General features: G+C 40.9%; 1 protein-coding gene across 1 annotated transcript; it reads left to right on the top strand.

Moving 5' to 3' along the window:
- Window positions 1–737: 737 nt before the first annotated feature.
- On the top strand, window positions 738–21,101 carry Gemin8 (gem nuclear organelle associated protein 8). Its single transcript, XM_003463024.5, has 4 exons — window positions 738–892; window positions 8,551–8,595; window positions 10,013–10,460; window positions 20,760–21,101. Exons 1-4 carry the CDS (start codon window positions 833–835, stop codon window positions 21,014–21,016), a joined length of 810 nt encoding a protein of 269 aa, XP_003463072.1. The 5' UTR covers window positions 738–832; the 3' UTR covers window positions 21,017–21,101.
- Window positions 21,102–22,820: the final 1,719 nt, after the last annotated feature.

Here is a 22,820-nt window from a genome sequence, read left to right as displayed (position 1 = left end):
TTTCTCTTGTTGAGCATTGTTTCCAGTTTTTACTTTGTAGAATAATTCTGTAATTAACATCCAGTTCATGCCTATTTTTCCTTAAATTCCCACAAAATATACCGCCTCTTTAAAGCTCACCATGTTTTGCCAAGTTATTCTCGCCCCAAAAAATGTTCCACTTAAACTTCTAGTGATTTATGTTTGGTTATTAAGGACTCTCCTGAGATATTAACAGACAGAGACTGCTAATGACTATTATAACAAAATATTAATAGGTACTACTTTTGTCTGCTAAAATGCACACTATATATTAGATTATAGATGTCTCAGGGATGAAAAACACCAGGCTGAGGAAGTTAAACAAGCTAAACACTGATATTACACTCAAACTCATTACTGGGTCAATCTATTAAAAGCCACGGGAATTCTGCGCTTTCGGCTCTTGTTAACAAAACAAAGTAGCAAGGAAGAAATCAACTAAAGAAAGACACGGGAACAGTGGACAGCAAAGTAAAAAATGAACAGCAAATCCGACCCTCGAATTCCCACCCATGGGTGTGGATTCTCCAGTCTAAAGTCCACCAGTTCCAGTCCTAGCCTTAGAGCCCAGCCAGTTCCTAGCAGTCAGCTCCCGGAACTGGGTCACACTCCGCCCCACACTCCGCCCGCGGAGCGGATTCCCAGCCCCAGTCCCTCCTCCAGCGTTGCGTAGCCCTGGACGCGAAACTGACGTCCATTACGCAGCAGGACTTCCGGCGCGCAGCGGTCACGTGGGTCCATGCCGGAAGCACGCCCCTAGTTTGCCAAGCAACGGCAGGCCCCTCCTCCTCCCTACAGTCCCTGTCTCCCTATGGAAAAGTTGGCCCCTGCTCGCCCACCGCCTGAGATCAGAAAGCTGCGTGCCCGTGAGGTGACTTCGGGGGCGGCTGGGTTTCTTTTCGGGAATAAGGAAGGAGCCAGCAGCCTGAGGCCTGGCTTCTTCTGAGGCAGGGAGAGCGGATGTCTTAGTAGTGGTCACGTTGTTGTAATTAATCACCATCAACCCGCGGCCAGAAGTGGGGCCTCAGGCTCAGGAGATTCCGAGTCTTTGCAAGTTAATTGTTAAACTAGTCCTAAAGGCGCTCAACTCTGTTGTGCTTCAGAATCACTTCATGGTTGTAACAAATTCCGCTGCTTGGGCCCTTATCCCTGACCAGTTGAGTCCGTATTTCTAGTCAATATGGAAAAAATTTTAAAGGATCCCCAGGTGATTGTACCATGCGGAGAATCACCTTATTAAGCTAGTTCGTTAAGAGAACTCGGATTTCGCCCGTTTGACCAATATCTAAATGGAAAATCACCCAGGACACATCCGTAGAAGGATGTTTATGATATTGCCCAGTCTGCTAAAAAGGAAGGGTTCACTTTCTTTCCCTTGCATTTTGACCTCCGTGAAAGGTCAGTTTTTAGTGGAAATTCTGAGAACATTTGACGGCACCCCTCACACATTAAAGGTGGAGAAAGCCATTGCCCAGTTTCCTTGGGAACCAGTGGTCAATGAAGTGCCTCGTAGCTCTGAAATCCTGTGAGTCCCTTAATACAGTTTAGATGGTCCTAACTAGTTTTATTTTTTCAGAAATGGTTAAGTTTCTTTTACAGGCTAGGCTCAGTATTCAGGTATTTTTTCACATTAAGTCATAATGTTTGAAAGAACTGAAGATTAATAACACAAACAACAGGTTATTCTCACCACTCACATAACTTATGGAATTAGAGATACCCTTTGAAAATTCAGTTTTTACTGATATGAGTTATCAGAGTAACAGTCCCTTTGGGATAGCAGTGTGAGCAGAAACTATGTATTTCATAAGATTCCCAATACTGTTATAAGCGTAAGTGAAGTCAAGTTCACAGTGAGAGCATAAATCCCTTCTTTATGTGCGCTGCCTTCCTGGGAAAGTATGCAAACTAAAGTTCCAGAGAGACATTTTCATTATAAAACTATCTGGACAGTGAAGGATTATTTTGTTTCTTAGGACCCAACATTTCAGATAGGTTGAGATGAGTTTGGGAGAAAATTGAATAACTAAAGCTAAAATGTAGGTTGGAGAGCTTACAGAGTAGTTATAGAACTCTTAAACTACTTCCTTACAATAGGAAATCCATAGAATAGTTTGAGAAGTGAGTACACAATGAAACTATAGTTGGTTCAAAGGCAGGTGAGTTGAAAATATCTTGGAAACATGCTAATGTATTTAAACGATTGCTTTCTGAAAAGATTTTACGTGTTATAGAGTAGAAACAGAGAAAGGTATTAAGATACAGTATACATTCTCAAAAACAACTTCAATGGGATCTAAAAAGGAAAAAATTAGCTTTTTGTTTTCCTTGGAGGAAAATGGGATATTTAAAAGGAATGAAATGTAGAATCTATGCTTACAAGTAACTAAGTGCCCAAATGTGTGAGGTGTGGTGAATGCTGCATCAATTCAGAAAAGAGAAACAAACATTAACATGGAATTACTATGATAATGTTTATAGAAGAAATTTTTGAAATAAAACTCTAGAAGCATAAAAGTGGCTTTAACCATTTCAGCTAGTCAAGGTTTTTGCTAGGAATACCCTTAATTTGTAGTACTACCTGCTTATTGAAGCCTCTTTGCTTATGGTCATATTAAGTTTTGCTGTATTTTGAAGCTATGTCTGCAGTGAAATGAACACATCTGTTTCTTCTTTGAACTGTGTCATCATTGTTACAGTTACCCCAATTTTCAGTTCTCTCATTGCCTTTTGTATTCGCGACCTAGAGGATATTTTTGCTCTGCCGTGGCCTCATATTCACTTCTGACTGGATACTAGTCACATGGTGACTCAGTGAACTTGCAAATAAATCCATTCAGAAGTCCATCACCCTTGCTGACAAGTTAAACAATGCCCTGCTGTGGGTGGAATGTCATTTGTATGGGGAAAAAGAGAATTGTTAACTGTATCCTTTCAATCTTCTTCCCTATGTTGTGTCTTCTTTATGGCAATACTTATTGGCACATCCTAAAGAGGTTAAATTGGGGCTGGCCAGTAAAAGAATGAAAAGAAGTCAAACTCATTGTTTGGCACCCCTCAGCTTTAAAGTAGCTATTAAAGGCTTTCTGATCTCAGTAGCAGGCCTGTGTCCAGCAGAAAGATAAAGCTTGCACTTCTGTGGGTTGAAGAAGACCCTTCAGATTGTGTCATCTTAGATATCCAAATAACTAAGCAAGCACCGTGCAGAGCCACAGAGCTCATGAGGGACCAGAATTCCCCAGTCTTAGCAGCCAGCTAGGGCCAGGGGCAAGGCTGCCTTAAGAGATGGGGCAGCAAGCAGTGCTCTCCAAAACTTCCCTTTTGTTATTTATAAGGTTGATGTTCCTATCAATCTGTGTATTTTTTAAAGTTTTATTAGTACATGTATGCAGTACATAATGGTTGTAGTCATCATGGGAAGTTAGTCCATGTACAAAGCATCTTTATTCTTTTTTCATCCCCTTTCCCCCTCTTGGTCTCCTTCCCCTCTGCAAAAGGCATCCTCTCCAGTGTGATTAGCCTTGCATGTACAGAGAGATTTCTTAGAAGGTATGACTCAATTTATGTTACTTAGATTTCTTACCATACGTTCATTTCTTTTGTAGTAGTCTCTAGAAACTACCTTCCTTCTGCATAGAAACAGTGCATACTGAGAGTCTTGAATACCAAACTATCCAATTGGCTCCAAGAGCCAAGTCAAAGGGAACCTTTAGCTAAAGTCACTGATTTAATGAGTGAGTTTTCATTTTTTAATTCTCAGAATTCTATTGAGAAAAGAAGATAGGAAAATCTACTTACAGAGTACACATAGTTTTGGGAGGAATTGTGTTTCTGTTTTATTTATCTGGTGTGCATGATACATCCTAGATCCTCTATTCATAAGAATAGAAATGTGCACTAAAAAGATGTATGTGACACTTCCTTTTGACAGTACCATATTGCTTAAATGTAGAATTGTTTTAGTACACTTGATAGAAAAAGTCACATTTTATCCATCGAAAACTATAGTACTCTTAACTGTTGTCTTCATGTCTGTTTATGCATTTAAAATATATCTTTCAGATTCACTGCAGAATAAATGCACGTTTTAGAGCGCCTATATGGGAAAAAACATCATTCAAGATTGGAAGGCTCAGCCTTGCCTGTAGGCCTCAACAGTGTTTAGTGAATGACCTCAGCCCTGTTTTTTTCCCTTCCTGCTTTGGTGGTTGAGGACAGACAATGAACGGTCTCTGTACTCACCCTTGCTTGGCAGGGTGGTGGCGATTAGGCCATTGTGCTCACTGGGGGGTGGGGTTGAGGGGTGGGGGGTTGCTGCCCGGTCTGTGTGGATCCTGGCCTTCCCTGTCATTGCTAGTCTCTTTTCTTTTAGTTCCACCAGCCACTAGGAGAAAAGTTACTGTTCAGACCAAAGGGGCCTGTGCTGTAAAAGAGGATACTCTTCCTGGGAGGTGGGAGATTAAACATAATACTGAGACCACTGGCAGGGCATCCCGTCTGCTGCGACCATCAGCTCTTTTCCTGGAGAGGTGGTAGTTTCTGAAAGTGTTTCTATAATGCTTAGAATTATTTTAATGTTGGCTTTTCAGAAACCCAAGCGTTCTTATTAGATCCTTACACTCACCAAGTGCAGAAAATAACCGGCTTTTAAATGGGAAAGGAGAACAGGGGAAGTAAAAAGAATCCACATATGAGGAACATGTACCAACTCCCCACGAGAAATATAATCATTATGCACTGCAAACAGGTACTAATAAAAATGAAAAATAATAGTGTAAAGAAACAAAGTTAACAGGATTCATTTGCAGAGAGGGTTCTCTTCTTCCCTTGGGAGCTGACAGGAACTGATTAACTGACCACTTAGCAGGAAGAACATGTATTCCTTATGAAGCGTAAATGCTCAGAACTCTGCCCTACATGGTGTCCTTGTTGTGTCCCTATCTAGCATTGACAGCTGGGTCCCTGTCAGAAATCATGATAGGCACAGCCCATGCTTTCTAAACCCAGTCCATTATACTGTGTTGCAGTTTGGTTTGGTTTTGAGATTAAGCTTTAAATGTCTATATAGACCTTGGAGAAGTAGCATGATTACCTTGTTTTAGTCATGAAAGCTTTTCTTTTAATGCCAAATACTAAGAACTGGTTGCCAAAATTGATGTTGTTCATAATCTGTTTTCTTGTTTCTACTGTCTTTCTCTGAACCTAATCATTTATAAAATGTGTGAGAATCACACCATTCCCCCACTGAAATTGCAGGCAGAAAGCAAGTAGTAGTTCGGGTGCTCAGTGTATCGAGGGCAGAATATACAACTTAGTAATATGTATCCATAGAATGGGTAGGCAAAAGATAGCTCATAGGGAGGTAGAAAGTGTTCTTACATACTTTAAAGTGTAATTTAGTGTGTTTTTATAAAAACAAAAAATATGAATACTAAATGAAAAAGATCACATGTGGCCTATAAGCCTAAAATTTTTACTGTCAGGACCTTTACTGAAAAAAAAATTGCTACCATAAAATAATAAGCTTAATACTGAAAACACTGAGCTAATAATAATTATAGAACTCTGTGAAAGTTGCTATTCCTTTAGACGTGTCTTTCTGTACTTTTATATCATTGAGTGTTTGAGAGATTGACTTGTATATTCAAATCAGTGATTCAAAGTAATTAAAATATATGGTGGAGGTTTAAATTAAAAATATTACATAAAAAGGCATCCCACCATTAATTCCCTTCCCTTTGAGCACTTTCTGAAGCAGTTCTGGAAGTCTCCTTTTGTGTGTGTCTTTACAAAGTGTAATCATAAATACAGTGAATGCTGCTGCCCTTGTATCTTATTGATAGTGAACACCCTGGGCTGCATCTGACCTGCTTTGGGTTGGAATGCTGGAAATGGCTTTCTTCAGTCATCTCTGCTGGTTTCCCTGGCTTCTTGTGCTGTAGTAGTGTATCAAGGCAGTCTTTGTACCAAAGTATTTGTTGAACCAAAGTCATAAGCAGCCTCTCTTTAAATTGGTGGTTGTTCCCTCTTTTTAATCACAACTACTAACATTTGAGCAGCCAGGAAAACATCATAAATTATTCTTGGACACTTTCAATGGGCGCCTAACCCTCTGGCTTTGCCAAAGCAGCTTCTCTCAGCTACCTTATGGATTTTCAGAATGTTGGTGCTACTTTAACGCTAGCCTGGATTTTCCCACCTATAGTAGTAGTAGTATTTGGTCCACTGCAGTGTTCCATCACAGTGGTGTTTATTACAGATGTGAACCTATCAGACTTCCCAGTTGGAGATGATTGGCCTCGTTCTAACTAGGCATAGTGACTTATAAGGCACAGCGAGAACTCTGGATTCCAAACTCTTTAATTTCCAGAAGCCACACAGATGTCTTGTAGACTTTCTAATTTAATTCATATGCTACTTGTTAATCTATAAAAAATTTGATTAGGAAACACATGGAGTTCGCTTTAATGTCATTATGTACAGCAGGCTCTCTGAAAGCTATTCAGATTTTAGTGGCAGAAATATGAAACCTTGCTGCAGTGAATTAGCCACTTAAAGGCAGCACCTTCCAGTTTAGCACTCAAGTGTGTACTGATTCTTGCCATTATTTCTTGTGTTTGCTGTATTTATTTGGGTGAAAAGACACCTAAATATTGACTATTTTATATTCAGTAGCCTGTAAAGCACATAACAGTTAGCTAGGTATTCAGGTAGGTGTTCATGTTTTAAACATTTAAGTTGTAGATCAAACTTGAACTGAATTTATAACTTTCACCATGTTTGATAACTTTTTCTGTTTATATTCACTGCAAGTGTGCATATCCTAAATTTAGGACAGGAAGTGGGAGGTATTGACTGTGTTTAAGAGAAATTTTGAGGTTGTATCTACCTCCTTAGAAATACCCTGTTTGAAAGCTTGTCATATTAAAGGGTGTGTGAATGGGTCTCTTCAGGCTAATTTTTCTAATTCTATTTACATGTTTATCTTCGTTTTTGTTTTTTGAGAGAGGATCTTACAACTTACTGTGTAGTCAGGCTGGCCTCGAACTCATGACAATCCTCCTGCCTCAGCCTCCTGAGTGCTGGGATTATAGCATGAGCCACTACACCCAGCATTTTTAGGCTGTATTTTAAAAGATGAAGTGCTCAGTTTAACATCTCAGTTTTTAACATGATCATGTGAAAACCACCTGATAGAAATTTCAAAATGTCAAGTTTGTTTCTTAAAGGTTAGAGATTTTTTAATTCTACTCTACAAAGGAAAGTAAGAAATACAGGAGGTCTTCAGTATATGATTTCCAAGGCTTCAAAACCTAAGTAACTGTTTGTTTGGCATTTCATTATCAGTAGCTGTGTCTCGTAGAAGCTTAAATATGCATGCTTTTTAGAATATTATTTTTGTTTACCTGTTGTTTAACTACATTATGGTATGGGCTGGCATTTAGCTGCTCCAAACCTCTGAACAGGGGGAGAATTAAGTCTATTTAAATAGGTTATAAAAGGTATGGAGCTGCAGATTAAAACTTTAGAGATTACATTCAGTGAATCAGTTAATCATGACAGGTAAGTAGGTAGGTGGTGGGAAAAGAGTAAATCCCAGCAGAGCAATGCTGTTTGGAGGGACAGTCTGTGTCATGCCTCAGGAAAGTTTGCAATAGAATAGTTTCTTCTACACAGAGACAGGAAAGACTGTTGGGCCAGGTGACTGTGGTGCCACTCACTATCTGAAATCGAAACTAAGTCCATCAAAACCAAAACAAGGACCTTTGGGGAACTTAAAGCCCCAAGCCCACCTGAGCCTGAAAAGATGTTTTTGTTTAAAGAGGCTTCTGCAAAGCCAAGTGTGGTGGCACACATCTGTAATCTCAGCTACTCAGGAGGCTGAGGCAAGAGAATTACATGTTCAAACCCAGCTAGGCAACTTAGCTAGACCTTGTTTCAACATTAAAAAAGGACAGGAGGTATATACATCAGTGTGAAGGCCCTGTGTTTAATCCCCATTACCAGGACTACAATGATGGGGGCTGTGGATGTAGCTAAATCATAGGACACTTACCTAGGGTGCATGAGACTTTTGAGTTCCATCCCCAGTACTGCAAAACAACAATGGTTTCTGCAAATCCCAAATATAAGGTAAGACCCAATAAGTTTCCAGAATTAAGTAACCATTGACATGTTAAGGACTAGCAAATAAAGTAATAGCTGTAAAAATGTAGTTCATGTTCTGTATATTGTACAGAACATGAACTTTTGTATAAACATCCTGTCAAATATTTATGTGGTTATAATCATAGGCTTGTAGTAGGAAATCAAGTAAAGCGTAAGAGTCCTTTGTTTGAGTTACTCAGTCATGTGGTCCTTTTCAGACCGTGTGGTCATAAGCCAGGTGCCAGGGTCTCGTAAAGTGTTGCATGAAGAATGAGCATGGTTCTAGAAAGAGGCCACCGCTTACAAACTGCTTTGCAAATTGTAAAATAGCCACAACTATCCCCCAGCCATACTGATCACACTGTGGTTCTTCTTTCCTAGTGTGAGAGCCCATCTGGACTTTCACCACCAGAGATGGCCTCAAAGGTAAGATTACCTTTTTGTCTTACATGAGTTCAAAAAATTTAGTCATTAACTTCTTGATATTCTCATCCCATGATGAAGAAGATCAAACAAATGCAGGTTGAGCATCAGAAATCCAAATACTCAAAATGATCCAAAATCTGAAACTTTTTGAGCTCTTAAATGACTTTCAAAAGGTTTCAAATTTTGGAACATTTCACATTTTAGATTTTCAAATTAGGAATGCTCAATGATAGTATATGAAAACATTCCAAAATCTACACGATAACTGAAATTTCAAATTATGGTGCATTAATTAATACTGGTCAGCTTAGGACATACAGCTGAACTGAGTATGCGAGGTTCTTGGGTATAGATGTCTCACCTGTGGACTCTTGCAAGTGGCATAAAAGGAGAACTGAAGGAAAAGATGGTGCGCTGTTGATTCTCCTGGAGAAGGTTGTCACACTGGCTTTCCTGATATGAATACAGTTATTCTTGTCATCCAAGGAACTCGGGTCCTTGCCGTCACTGAGGATGGCTGCAGCTCGCTTCAGTGGAACTCGGGTCTCTACCTTGAGTGTTGCCTGCTGGCACAGATCCTTCATCCTACTGGCAAAGACATTCTAGCTTTCACCACTGACCTTTGGGCTTTTGCAGTGCAGATTCTTGATACAGAATTATAGGAAGGACATTGTCATGGGTTCTAGGTCTTCAGCTGGACTCCTCCAGGAGCCCATGGGTCCAGGCCCTCAGCTAGATTTTTTGGGGTCTCTAGTATGTGGACAGATCTCCCTCACTCCTCTGCATTTGACTTTTTTTGGTGAATATTATAAAATAATCCTATAAATTATGTGTCCTGTATTAAATCTATTCCCTTGCAAACCCTCACTGCAACAGAAATGCTTCTGTCCCAGGCATTTTGGACAAGGCACGTTCAGCATACGCATCAGAAAACTAAAAAAGCATTAAGTGTATTACTAAACATCTCTCATCCCAGACATCGAAGAGTGGACTTGGACAAGTCAGTTTAGGGAGCAGAACAGGAGAAACCAAAGGCTATCACAGTCTTTTAGAACTGACAGTCCATTTCTAACTTAGAACTAGTAAAGATAACCAAGATGATAAATGTGGAATCTTTTATCTCCCTCTTCATCTTTTCTAAAAACAATCATTATTAGTGTCTGTCCTCATTATAAGTCTCTAGCCTTAACAAATTGTGTGTGTGTGACTGATGTACCCATATAGAGTGCATATATTTGGTTTCTTTATTGTGGGTACAGGGCTGTCTTCTACGTTTTTTTACCCCACTGGCATTCTCAGTAGAATAGAGATTTAGTAGATTCACAGTAAATAGCTGTTGGTTAGTTGATGAAACATTGAAACATCTCTCGAGGATCAACTGTTTGGTGACTGACCTATGCTTCCCTTTATTTTGTAGGCGTCAACATCAGACACTGCTGTGTCTTGGTATTCTCATCCAATATATGCAAGATACTGGCAACATTATCATCATGCAATGACTTGGATGCGAAAGCACCAGATGGCTTACAGGAAGGCCATGGGAGCCTACTATGGTTTCCCATGGTACTTGGAAAATACACACCAAAGCTCTTACAATAACAATGCTGGGTATCCTTGGTCCTATTATGACCATCACAGGACCTGGATGAACTACAGTAGCTATTCCCATTACAAAAGGTCTGGGCAGCCTGTACCTGACAGTGGTAGGATCCAGCCCCCAACAAGAGAAGACCAAGCTTTGTTGGAAGAGGAGGAGGTTGAGGTAGAATCGGATGACGAGATAGAATATGACCTGAGCAATATGGAAATCACCGACGAGCTCCGCCAGTACTTTGCAGAGACAGAGAGGCACAGGGAAGAACGACGTAAGTTCCAGCATTTCCTTATGTTGGCTTTCCTTGCACTGATTTTACATCTTTTTTCTGCCTGACATATAGTGAGGAAAATGAACCTTATGAAGGTTGATCACTCCACTAGTGTGTTAAGAGTCAACGCACAGCTGCCTGACTCCACTTCCTGTGTGCCAGGACTTATCCCTGAGTTGGCTTGGTTCCTAAAACATCCTGCTTGTGCCACTTCTCAGGGATGTACCCCAAAGACATTCCTAATACTGCACAGATTCTGGATCTTAAATTGCTCCCTGCAGCAGCGTGAACCTAAACAAAGTGACAAAGTGTGCAGTTCCTCTGTTGGAGAATTGCAGTAAAGGCCTAGTATCTCAGTCAGTCAGAAAGCTACAGTTGGGTTTTTAAGTATCTTAGTACCTTGCTGCAAAGAATTCTCAAGATTCAGCAGACCATATGTATTTTAGTATTGGTAACATATACAAATACTTTTCTCTCTAATGTAACCATTATTCAGTCTCACTATTGTTTTTTAGTGGGGTCTAATGGTTTGAAGTTTTATATAGAACTTTCTAATAAGGAGAAACATAGGTGCTGAGAAATGGGCAAGTTTCATTTCCATCTTACACTGTGTTCCTACCAATGGGCTAGGGTTTACCCATCTTTCTTGGATGCCAAGAACTGAGCAGCAGCCTTTCCATGAAATGTCATGTCCCGTAGTATCTGTGCCTGTGATTCTGTCACAGACTACTCAGTAATTTTTCACTTTCTTTTGACTGAACTATTGACTTCTTTGGTTCATATTACAAACTATATCCAAATGAATATTTTAAAAACAGTTTTTAAACAGAGTGTTTCTATAGTGCATAGAGTGTATTTCTTCCCTTGATCTCCAGAAATAAGGTGTACCATTTATCAAACTTCATGCCAAGCAACCATCAGTCTAATTTAAGTGAGGGGGAATAGGCTTTGGAGCATGTGTACATTTGTTTGGAATGCTATTTGTTATAGCTTTCAAAAAGGAAAATGTGAAAGAGCTAGGGTTTATGACTGTAGTACACATACTATAAAGTGGAATAACATGGTTTTCCCATCAGAAATTGACACTTTTACGATGGACATTGCAATTAAGGGTGGAAGCAAACCTTGAGCATCCTAAACGTCATTCCGAATTATCTGCTGATTTAAAATAACCCTTCAAATAGTTAGTATAAAAAAGACAGATGTAAAAAAAATGAAATAATATCTTTACAACCAAATTTGAAAATGTAAACAGTTATGGATATGATTAATAACCATTTCTGTTCTTCCATATTGCCTTTGTCAGGTAGAATTCCCAGCAGGTAAACAAAGCCATGAAAATTACCCGCTAAGTAATGAGAAGCAATGGCACACTCACTGTTATTTGGAATGAAGAAATGATGTCTTTCAGTATTAATTATAAACTTTCAGCGATTATGGCTCTTGTCCCATAGAGTGCTGTACATGCTACAATTCTGTGAGCTGTTTTACCAAATCTTTTTAAATTTGCTGAACTTCATGTCTTCTTAATTGACTGTTGTTTCCAAATCTGCTTATTTTATTCCAAAACTTCAGATTTACTATTTTCATCATTGTTCTGTGTTGACTTGTATTCCCTCAGAAAGATGAACTGGTGTCTTTCTATTCCCCAGTGCCTCAGAATGGGATCTTATTTAGAAATAGGATCTTTGCAGAGGTACCAGAAGTAAAATGAAGTCATGAGGGGGCCCTAATGTTAAGTGACTTGTGCTTTATAAAAAGATGAAAATGTGGACTTAGAGAGAGACATGCATAGAAGGAAAAGATGGAGTGAAAGTTGGCATTATACTGCCACAATCCAAGGGCTATGCAAAGGCTGGGAGAGCCAACTGGGGTGTAGCTCAGAGGTAGGGCACTTGCCTAGCATTCACAAGGTCCTGGGTTCGGTCCTCAGCACCACACACAAACACACAGACACACACACACAAACAAGCTGGGAAGAGAGGTCTGGAACACATCCTTTCCTAACACCTTCAGGGAAAGTATGTCCCTGCTCGCACACTTTGACTTCCGATTTTTGAGCTCCAGAACCCAGAAAGAGTTAAGTTTCTGTTCTTTTGGGCCACATGGTTTATAAGCACTTTGTTATGGCAGCCTTGAGAAACTAATGCAGTCATTCTGTGAGAGTTTTCTTTGCTGCCAAATGCAGTCCATGACTGGGACTGCAAGTAAACCACACATACAGCTTTGGCCCTCTTGGTGAAGAGAATGTGTTACATGTGTGTTTAAAAATAATTGACTAACAAACCATCAGAAAAAAGGAATTTTATGAAACGCCTGGCCACCTCCATCTTTAACCTAACTCCAGGATACAGAGACCACTGTGGCAATGTGGCTCAGATCCCAGGGTTCCGGCCTGCTTCCCCACCTGCTTATTGTCTTGTGGGACCCCTGTCTTCACTGTCGCCACTTTCTCTTCTGTGAAATGGGGATCCTAGTTAATGGGTGATAAGTGCAAAGAAGAAATGAGTTCATACAAGAAGGATCGTAGAATGGTGCTTGGTACAAAGGTCGTGCTCAGTAAATACTGGTAAGGTTAATTGCTAGTAACCCATCCTTTAACCTAGTGTATTGACCATATATGGATTTTGCCTTCATCAGTTTGTCTCGATTAGTGTTTGATTGAAATTCTTTTTTGCTGAGGGGGACCCGGAATCGAACACACAACCTCACGCTTGCCAGGCAGGCACTATGCCATTCAGGTATGTCTCCAACTGTTTAATTGAACTTCTGCCTACAGTGTTTGTAATAAGATATTTTGTGGCTTCAGAAAGCTCGTACGTTTCTGCTCTTGGTAAATCCTTTCAAACTTTTAAAATAATTTAGAACATTGAAAACATGAAAGAATTAAAATTGTGGTAAATGTCAAATTTAGTTACTGACATAGTTTTTAGTTCATTCGAGGACTGTCTTGCTTCCTAAAATGTAATATGGTAATAAGAAAAGAAAATGATATTCCCATGTTACTAATAACACTAAACACAACAGACTTTGGGTTCTTTGTGCCTTTAAAACGCATAGTTGGGGCTGGGAATATAGCTCAGTGGGAGATAGCTTGTCTCTCATGTGCAAGGCTCTCTGTTCAGTCCCCAGCAGCACAAAAGAATAAAAATAAATGTGTAGTTAGTACACAGTTCAGAACTATTTGTCCTAGAGTCCCTGCAGTTGCTTTAATGTCCAGTGGCCTTCCCTGAAAGCATTATCAAGTCCCTGGCAGATGAGAATTGTCTGGTGAGGTGAGAACTTGGTATGATACAAGTTCTGAAGATTTGGTATATGTTAGGAAAAGCTGCCAGGGCCTGATTCTGCTCCAGTAAGAAAATAACAGGCGGCTGGTCACTAACATTATTGTTGTCACAGCCGTTTTGGGGGGTACAGGATGACCATATTCCCTTTAGCAGGAAAAAAGGATAAAATTCATGTGGAAGTAATTTGAATGCCCATGGCGCTTTCCAATCCATTGCCTTCACTAGACATTTTCATGGAAGTTTAGTTAACATACACAGTTGGGAAAAGCTTTAAGAGATAAGGACCCTGGGTAGTGTGAATAATTGGGTGAGGGTTCTTTTGTTTTGTACTGCTCTCTGAACCACTAGAAACTACTTGTTCAAAAAGGTCAAATTCAACTTGAAACATGAATCATTTAGAGAACACAGGATTTTATAAAATATTACTAGCAAGGGAAGACATGGCTGAATTTTAAAAATTTACCTTTTTGGTATTCACTTCTACAGAAACATCTCAGTTATATAATTTGTCATCGTTTGAGTCTTGTTTAATACTTTCTTAGGATAATATACTTCAGACTAGGCAGGATGTTCTTGTTTCTGATTACTACCCTTCCAGATGATCTCTAATTTAACCTCTTTCAATAACAAAAACACAAAAGAACTAAGAATTCCTTTTGTGCAATGGGAGCATATGTGCTTTTGTTTCTGTTACACGTCATCATTTCCTAACACAGTATTTCCATTACTTAAAACATTTAGTGGTAACATTGCTTATGAGAAAGTAGGCAATTGAGAATTTTTAAAGGCCAGCTGTGTTTTCAATTGTTAGGAAAAAATGCTTATCATTAAGTTAAGCAAAACATTCTCTAACCATAAGTGGCCATCACTGGAGACTGCAAGGAATTACTTAAGAGGGAACTTGAAAGTTACTATCTCTCATAGGGAATAAGGCCCTTGAAATAAACACTCACCCTGTTGTCTTGGGACTGTGCTACTCAGATGCTTATTGCCTGTGTTTTGGGGCTAGACACTGGGTCCAAACAGGGACGTGTGTTCAAAGAATATGATAGGCTTTAGCCCAGTTGGGAAGAGGAGACAAAAATCAGATTTGAAATGAAGCATAGGAGAGTGTCTGTGGTGACTGACTGGGAAAGGAAGAGCTTTATGGTGTAGGTGTGGAGTGAAGGAATGCACTATAGGCTCTGAGGGATGGCATCTGTTTCAAATGTAAAAAAGGAGTAAGTCTGCTCCCTGTTTCGACACATGCTGGTCTTTCCAGAGGACCCAGGTGTGGTGTTTATACCTGTGATGTGAGCCATCCGCTTCATTGTGTTCTGCCTCCCTGAGTCAAGATGTGGACTCAAGTCATCATAGTCGAGCCTTCAGTCGGCCAGAGACTCACCTGTTTCTGCTTCAGCTGCCCTCTGTGGAAAGCTCGGCATCTATAGTGAAACTGATGGCCCAGTGTTCCAGGAGCTGTTATGGTTTAGACAGTGCAACTAAAGTATGAAATCAGGGACTGGGGGTTTAGCTCAGTGGCATAAGTGCCTGCCTAGCAAGCTTGAGGTTGTGAGTTCGATCCCCAGGACCAAAAAATAATTAATTTTTTTTAAAAAGTATGAAATTGCACTGAGCACAAGTCTATCCTATGTGTGTGTTTCATCTAATCCAGCTGTTCAGAAGTACATAAAGCCGATTGTTGAAATGATAGATGTGGAAGGTCACAAAAAAGTGGAAAAAAGAGATACAAATGCACTTTTATTGTAAAAATGAGAAGTGGTTGTCCACTAATTTCAGGATTACATTTGTCATGAAGCAAGGAACAGGATGAGACACTCATCAGAAATGACCCCCGTTGTGCTAACAAGCATGTGTGTTCTGTGAATATTGCCCTTGACTCAAAAAAGAAGCATTCTTGATCTAATCACGTTTGTGTTTTCCCTCAGTTGTGCTAACATGATTAACTTTGGCAACATAAAAAAAAATCTCATCAGAAACACACGCTAGCTGGGCACAGTGGCTCATACCTGGAATCATAGCCCATCAAGAGACTGAGGCAGAGGATTGAAGGTTCAAGGCCAGCTGGGGCAACTTAGTAAGACCCTATGTCAAAATAAAAAATAAAAAGGACTAGAGCTGTAGCCTAGTGCAAAGGCCTGGGTTCAGCTCCCGGCACACACTTTGAGTGGAGGATAGTCCAAGAAAAATGAGGGGAAACGAAATTCTTTAACTCCTTAATATTTATTATCTTAGTAATTTGTCCTTCAAAATGGTCTGCTTTGGGGCTAACTACTGTATCCTCTGAATATTGAATGGTTTCCTGCTATGTAAAATTCTATAAACTTGAAGTAATTTCCTATAATTTTTTCCTTTATAGACTGTAAAGGAAATTGGTAACATCATGTAGAAACATCGGTTAAGACAAATATATCAACATTAGATACCCTAAACCCAGAGAAAGTCCAGTAAAGTTCTTCCTAAATAATATCTTGCTGTTTTTCTTGTTTTAACCCTGTCTGCCTGTTAATCCTCTTATTTGTTTCCTTGGGCTGCTATAACAAATTAGCATAAATTTGGTGGCTTAAATCAACACAGTTCTAAAAATTCAAAATCAGGATGTCAGTGCAGACACTGCTTCATTTCTGGTGACCTTTGCATTCCTTGGCTTGTTCAGCATTGCTCCAGTTTCCACCCCCCTGTCATCATGTGGCTTTCCTACTATGTCTCTGTGTCATCCTCTCTGTCATCTAAGGAAGAACACACATTGTATTTAATGGGCACAAGTGAGGGAAAACACAAGCATAATTAGATCAAGAACGCCTCATCTCTGTTGTATCAGCAATGCCCTTGTCCAATATGATCTCATCTTTACTGTTAATTACATCTGCAAAGATCCTATTTCCAAATGAGGTCATCCCCTGGGGTTCTGGATGGGCATGAAGTTATGAAGACACTACTCAACCTGTTGCAAACCCATTTTAAAGCTGGAATGGGATTCAAAGGTATTTCTGATGTGTGGCAAAGCAAATTCTCTTGGCCAGATGCCCTACAAGAGAAAAAATGTAACAATGAATTCTGTGGTTGTTTCCAATAAAGCTGACCCACCTGTCCATGACGAGGCACCTATACCTCTCAGCTTTGGCTGGAAGGGTCTCTGTCCAGTTGGCTCTCACCTTAACTTGATCTAGGAAATTCTGTGAGAGATTGAGAACTCTTTCTGTCCCTGCTAGGGAGTAAGGAGGCAATTAATAGGAACCAGAATAAACAGGGGCCTCCAAACAGGGTGGTTCATTCCACTCAAGATTTACTGAGTGTATTGCTTTCTTTGTTGTTGTTGTTTTGTTGTTGTTATCTTTTAGGGACAAGCCCTGCACCATGGAGCCTCTGAGGAACCCAAGGCGGGGAGCCTTGCCCAGGGTCCTGTGAGATTGGAGCATCTGTTTCTCTCACTGGGTTGTCTTCATTTTTCTTTGACAGCATATAGAAGTGTTACTGACAAAGATAATGTGTACCCTTTGAGATGGTGATTGGATGGTGATTTCCTGAACACCTGCTTTGTGTCAGGTGTAGTGGCCTCCTAGGCTGGGGATACAGCAGTGAGCAAAGGAGACAGTGCCCTTCCACATAGATGGCCCTCTGAGCTTGGCATATGTGCCAGTACAACTGTCAGAGTCTGTGGTCTGTTAGACTTTTCATGCGCTGGGTCAATGTCTTAGAGCAACTCTTGAGAGGCAGGGAGTGACAATATTGGGTCTTCAGTTCTCAAGAGGGAGCCTGCATGAGAAGGAAATACAGGTAGAGAGTCAAGAACACAGAGTTAGGCATTAATTCTTTGACTCTTAACCCTGTATCTTACATGGTGTGGTTTTGTTTGGCACTTCTGATGTACCACCGAATCTGTCTGTGAATGAATTGTTTGGTTTTGTTTTGATTTTTGCTGGCACTAGAAATTGAACCCAGGGCTATATACCCAGCCCTATTGTATTTATTGTGAGACAGGCTCTCACTAAGTTGTTGCCTGGGCTGGGCTCAAACTTTGAACCCTCTTGCTTGGCCTGTCAGAGTGCTCAGATTATCAGCCTGCAGCACTGGGCCAGTTTACACTGTGTGACCTTCTTTAAGAAGTGAGATCCTGTGATAGTAACCAGTGAGCAAATGCTGCATATAAACTTGGAACATGGCATGAACTTCCTTGCCTGCCCCGTGTGCTTGCATGGTGTTCACACCGTGTTTCGTGGGAAGACATCAATGTGAACAGAAAACATGCCTCCCCATATACTCCTTATACCTAGTAAGGTGGGTATATCTGTAAGGTGGGTTTTTTTTTTGCCAGAAGAGTAACAAAAAGGAACATAATTTTAAACATTTTAAATCTTAAAAGAAGACATAAAAGGGCTAAGTTCACATATCCTGATGGCCAAGAACAGCACTATGAAGAGACCTAAGACCCTGGTGTTTGTTAAAACTCCTAAACTTGGGGATCAGATTTAGAAAAGAAGTTTAACATCTGATGTGCCACTGAATCTGTCTGTGAATGAATTGTCTTGGGGCAAGTTTGAATAAGGGACCCAACAGTCACATTCCACCTTTAATGGAAAGTCCAGGGCTCAGCCAGCAGCTTCACACCCTGAATGGCCAGGGCTTTCCAGAAGTGCTATTCCTAGGTCTTTTGCAAGGCCTGAATGCAAAAGGCCTGCACATGCATTTAGAAGCCAGACTCAACTTACCAATCTGAAAGTGCACATCTGTATCCTAGGCCACCTTTCCACTCCCTCCTGAGGTCCACTAGAAGAACAGGGTTGGAATTGGTTGGGCACAGGGCACAGAAGCTGGATGCCACCTAGACTTCCACCAACTTCCATACCAGGAGCACAAAGGGGTCTTATGGAAATAAGCAGATGCTGCAGCCACCGAGAGCTTTTCTCTGACCTCAAATTTAATATTTTTTCTCTCCTTGATCATTAACTAGGAGTCAGAAAAATGTCTGGAAATGGCTATTTTCTCTGACCAGTTAGGATCCAGTTCATCTATTCGCACACTGCTGCAACAGAGCTCAGTTTAGAGCAACAAAGAATTTTTTTTTCCTAAGACAAGTTCTCATTATGTAGTCCAGGTCTTAAACTCATTGTGTAGCCCAGACTGGCCTCAAACTTGCCGTGATCCTCCTGCCTCAGCCTTCCAAGTACTGAGGTTATAGACACACACCACCATCCCTGGGAGGACATAGAATTAAACAACTGTGATAACCTAACAGATTACTGATACTTCAAACCTGGGAGAAAAACCAAACTTGAAAACAAATGCTTACTGGCCTCCAACAGCTTTGCATATTAACATGTTCATGATGGGGCCATAAATTGTATGCCTTGCTGCCATGTGGCTCAGAACCACTATTGGTACATATATAACTGTCTCATCTGATGGTAGAATCGGATAGGACAGTCATGCATGTGCCACTGGTGGTTTAAGCCAGCAGGAATGAGTTAATCTAATATTTGGCTTTGTTCTTCATTTTACAGTAAATCAACCATGTCTGTTTTCCATGGGTAAGATAGCAGTTTGGGGATACTTTGTCTGACAGTCATTTGGCTTATTATATATTACATCCATATGATCCATATGCAAAATTAAATTGCAAGTGCTCTCGGGGAGCAGGGGCCACACACATTTGGCTGTGTCCATTTTTAAGAATATATCTTGCGTTTTGAAAACTCCTTTCTTCTGTCTCCAAGGTGATATTTAGAAAGAACAGAATTTATGAGAGTGACTACACATAGCCATATAAATATCTTTCCCTTCACACTTGATTAGTGCACTACTGTGTTCCCTGCCAGATACTAGTGGAGAGGGAACCAGCAGGGAAAGAATGATTTATGTCATTGTTTTATTCCCCTACAGCCATCTTTACTCCTTATCTAGTGGCATTTCTCTTGGTAGCAATAGTGGCTACAGATAATGTACCCTCTGCTATCAATTTCTCTCTTGACAGTCACTTACAGAATCCATGTGAGTTAGCTAAATTTTACCTGATGCAACATTGTTTTGTTGACACTTTTATGTTGTGATTTACATAAAATTATGATATTGGGACTTGCTATAGTTAAAAAAATAGAGAAAATAAATTCAGTGACTATTTCTTACTTTGTGGGAGGCCCTGGGTTTACCAGCACTAGGGGATTAAACTTGGGGCCTCCTGCATGCTAGGCAAGTGCTCTAGTCCTGAGCTATATCTGCAGCCAAGAATCCATTGAAATTCATGGAACTAACATATTCCCCCTGGCTTATACCACCAGTGGTACATGCATGGTCATCAAGCAGCATGAGAAAATTGTATCAGATGGTACAAGCCCACACAGCAGCAAAACATACAAATTATGGCCTCATTGTACACATGTTATAAGTATTTAACGGATGTGTGAAACTTGCAGTATCCCCTAGGCTAACCTATAAAGTGGCAAATTCAGTCCCCACAGTGAGGAAACCAACCCTCTAGTGCAGGCAGCTCACAAGTCAGAATCCTCCATTGCATTAGGTCATTTCTTTGCCCTTGTCCCTCTAGCAAGTGTTTAATCACGTAAACTGCTGTTGTTGCCTGCTATGATTTGTGTCTTCTGAAGGGATCATCAGTGATTGTTGCAATCTATACTTACTAGTGCTTATTTTCTAGTTTACCTAGTACCTGTTTCACAGAGGTGATTTTTTTTCTCCACCACCACGTTTGTGATGTGAAGTATTTCTTGTACCTCTAGACTTTGCAGGAAGCCTATCATTCCTGTGCTGGCCTAGACCTCACTGTTGGCCTTCTGTGGCTGTGCAGGTTGGGGGCAGCTAGACAGATGAGAGAAACTCAAGTAGCTTCATTTTTCTCCTGTATTTCTAGGGCATATGACAGAAGTTTGGTGGCTTGAAGGCCCTGGTTCCTCATTAGGTCATGCCTCAGGGTCCCTCTCTACTGACCCAGGTGGCTCCAGTGGAAAGCCAAGGGACCTCTTGTGTGTGTACACAAGCTCATGTTCCTGTCTGTTCCCAGGGCGGCAGCAGCAGCTGGAGGCAGAGCGCCTGAATGAATATGTGAATGCTGACCATGACCTGTACTACAACAACCGCCGGACCATAGAGCCCCCAACCGAGAGGCCAGATGAGCGGCGCCAAGCCGAGATGAAGCGCCTGTATGGGAACAGTGCTGCCAAGATCCTGGCCATGGAGACTGCAGTACAGCTGAGCTTTGACAAGCACTGTGACAGAAAGCATCCCAAATACTGGCCTGTTATCCCTCTGAAATTCTGAGTCCTGGGAACAGGGCTCTGAGGGAATGCCTCTGAACAGTCCCCAGCCTCACCTCTTCCTTTTTGAATAAACTCTGTTCATCTCTCCTGTGTGTTTCTCTGGCAGTGAAGCCTTCATGCTGAGATACAAGTGTGTTCACCACAGGCCCAGTGGGCCTCCCTGGAGCTGTGTATTCTATTAGCTTTCCTGTCACTAAAACAAAATACCTGACACCTGCAATCTGTTTTCATTCACGGTTTAGGAGAGGTCAGTCTAAGGCAGAAGAAGCATGGTGGAAAGACATGATGGAAGAAAACCACTCACCTCATGGCAGCCAGGAGGAGGAGAGAGGAGAAGGGGACCCTCATAAGTCATGCCCCCAGCAACCCATCCATTCAACCAGTCCTCACCCCATAATAGCATAGGAACTCATCAGTGGGGCACTATACTCATCAATGGAGTGTACTCTGTAGTGCCCCTACAATCCAGTCACCTTCCAAAAGCCCCATCTCACCTCTGAACACACAACACTTTGGCGGGATATTTTAGAGGTAAAGTGTAATAGGATGGAAGTCATGTCAGCCACTTGGAAGTCGGCAGTATGTCTACCATTGCTAACATGAGAAACTTTGTCTTGACAAAATGAAATGTTTTGTCTTTGTATATTTTCTTTAACCCACCTCAACTTCACAAATGTCTTAAGCCAGATGTTCTCTCTGACTGACTCCTTCAGGCACCACTGAAAAGGAGTCACTGAAGCATGCAGTGAGACAAGTACCACTTCTTTCTAGTGCCTAGTGCAGAGCTCGGCCTGCATACTTGGTAAAGTGCCTGATAGTACTTTTGATTTTGCAGGCCAAAAGTTCTGTGCTGCAAATGCCCTTTTGGTGTGAAAGCAGTCATAGATGGTAACAAACTGTATTCCAATAAAACTTTATTTAGAGAAGCAGGCTGGGAGTGTAGAGCACCCCTGGGTCCAACTCACAGTGCAAAGCGAGCGAAAAGCAACAGCCTACAGGTTGGGGATGGTAGAGCACCCCTGGGTCCAACTTACACTGCAAAGGAAGCAAAAGCCATGGTCTGCAGATACTGCTGCTCTAACAATGAAAATCACCTATCTGACATTATTGTTATCTTATTTGCTCTACAGAGCATTAATGTCATGCCAAATTGAAAGAAAAGAATAGGGGTTGGGGATTTAGCTCAGTGGCATAAGCGCCTGCCTTGCAAGCAGGCAGTCATGAGTTCGATCCCTAGTACTGATTAAAAAAAGAAAAGAATAATTCCCGAGCCCAGTCACTTCAGTCTCCGTTACAGAAAAGGCACAATTGAGCTGGGGCTCCATATGGCAAATATTGTTTTGATAAAGGAATCCATTTCTGAGAAAACCTAAAAATTGATGGAATAGTCCATTTATAAAAAGCAGCTGCCTCTTAAATAACTTACTACAGCGCATTGCCAGGGTGAGCTGTGTTGACCCCAGAAGATTAGCACATCCATCAAAGATTGGAGAAAAGATTTAGTCTTGACGTGTCTCTCCCTCAAAACACTTAGCTTCACGTTCAGCCCCTGCCCTGAGACAAATGCATTACTTTCATCAGCCCCAGGTGTTTAGTTTTCCAAGCTCTCATTATTACTGGAGTTTCAATTTGTGCTTAGGTTGTTGCAGACAAAGTCAGAATTCACTTGCCCCTGAAGTGACATGACTAGAATTTCAAATACTATTTCTCCCTTTTTAATGGGAACTCACACACCTAGGTGTAAAATAAATGTGAGGCCAGCACATTGAAAGCAAAGCCGTCCTTGCAGCAGGAGCTTAGCTCTT

Source organism: Cavia porcellus, unplaced genomic scaffold (assembly GCF_034190915.1).
Source record: "Cavia porcellus strain 051 isolate PalLab524CR breed Dunkin Hartley unplaced genomic scaffold, mCavPor4.1 scaffold_33, whole genome shotgun sequence".
Lineage (NCBI taxonomy): Eukaryota > Metazoa > Chordata > Mammalia > Rodentia > Caviidae > Cavia > Cavia porcellus.
This window is presented reverse-complemented; position numbering and strand designations above follow the sequence as displayed.

Bases quoted from the DNA above. Each gene is read 5' to 3' on its own strand.
- Gemin8 (XM_003463024.5), top strand. From the start codon at position 833: ATGGAAAAGTTGGCCCCTGCTCGCCCACCGCCTGAGATCAGAAAGCTG. The intron at 8,596-10,012 runs GTAAGATTACCT...TTTATTTTGTAG, and splicing joins CACCAGAGATGGCCTCAAAG to GCGTCAACATCAGACACTGC. The intron at 10,461-20,759 runs GTAAGTTCCAGC...GTCTGTTCCCAG, and splicing joins GAGGCACAGGGAAGAACGAC to GGCGGCAGCAGCAGCTGGAG.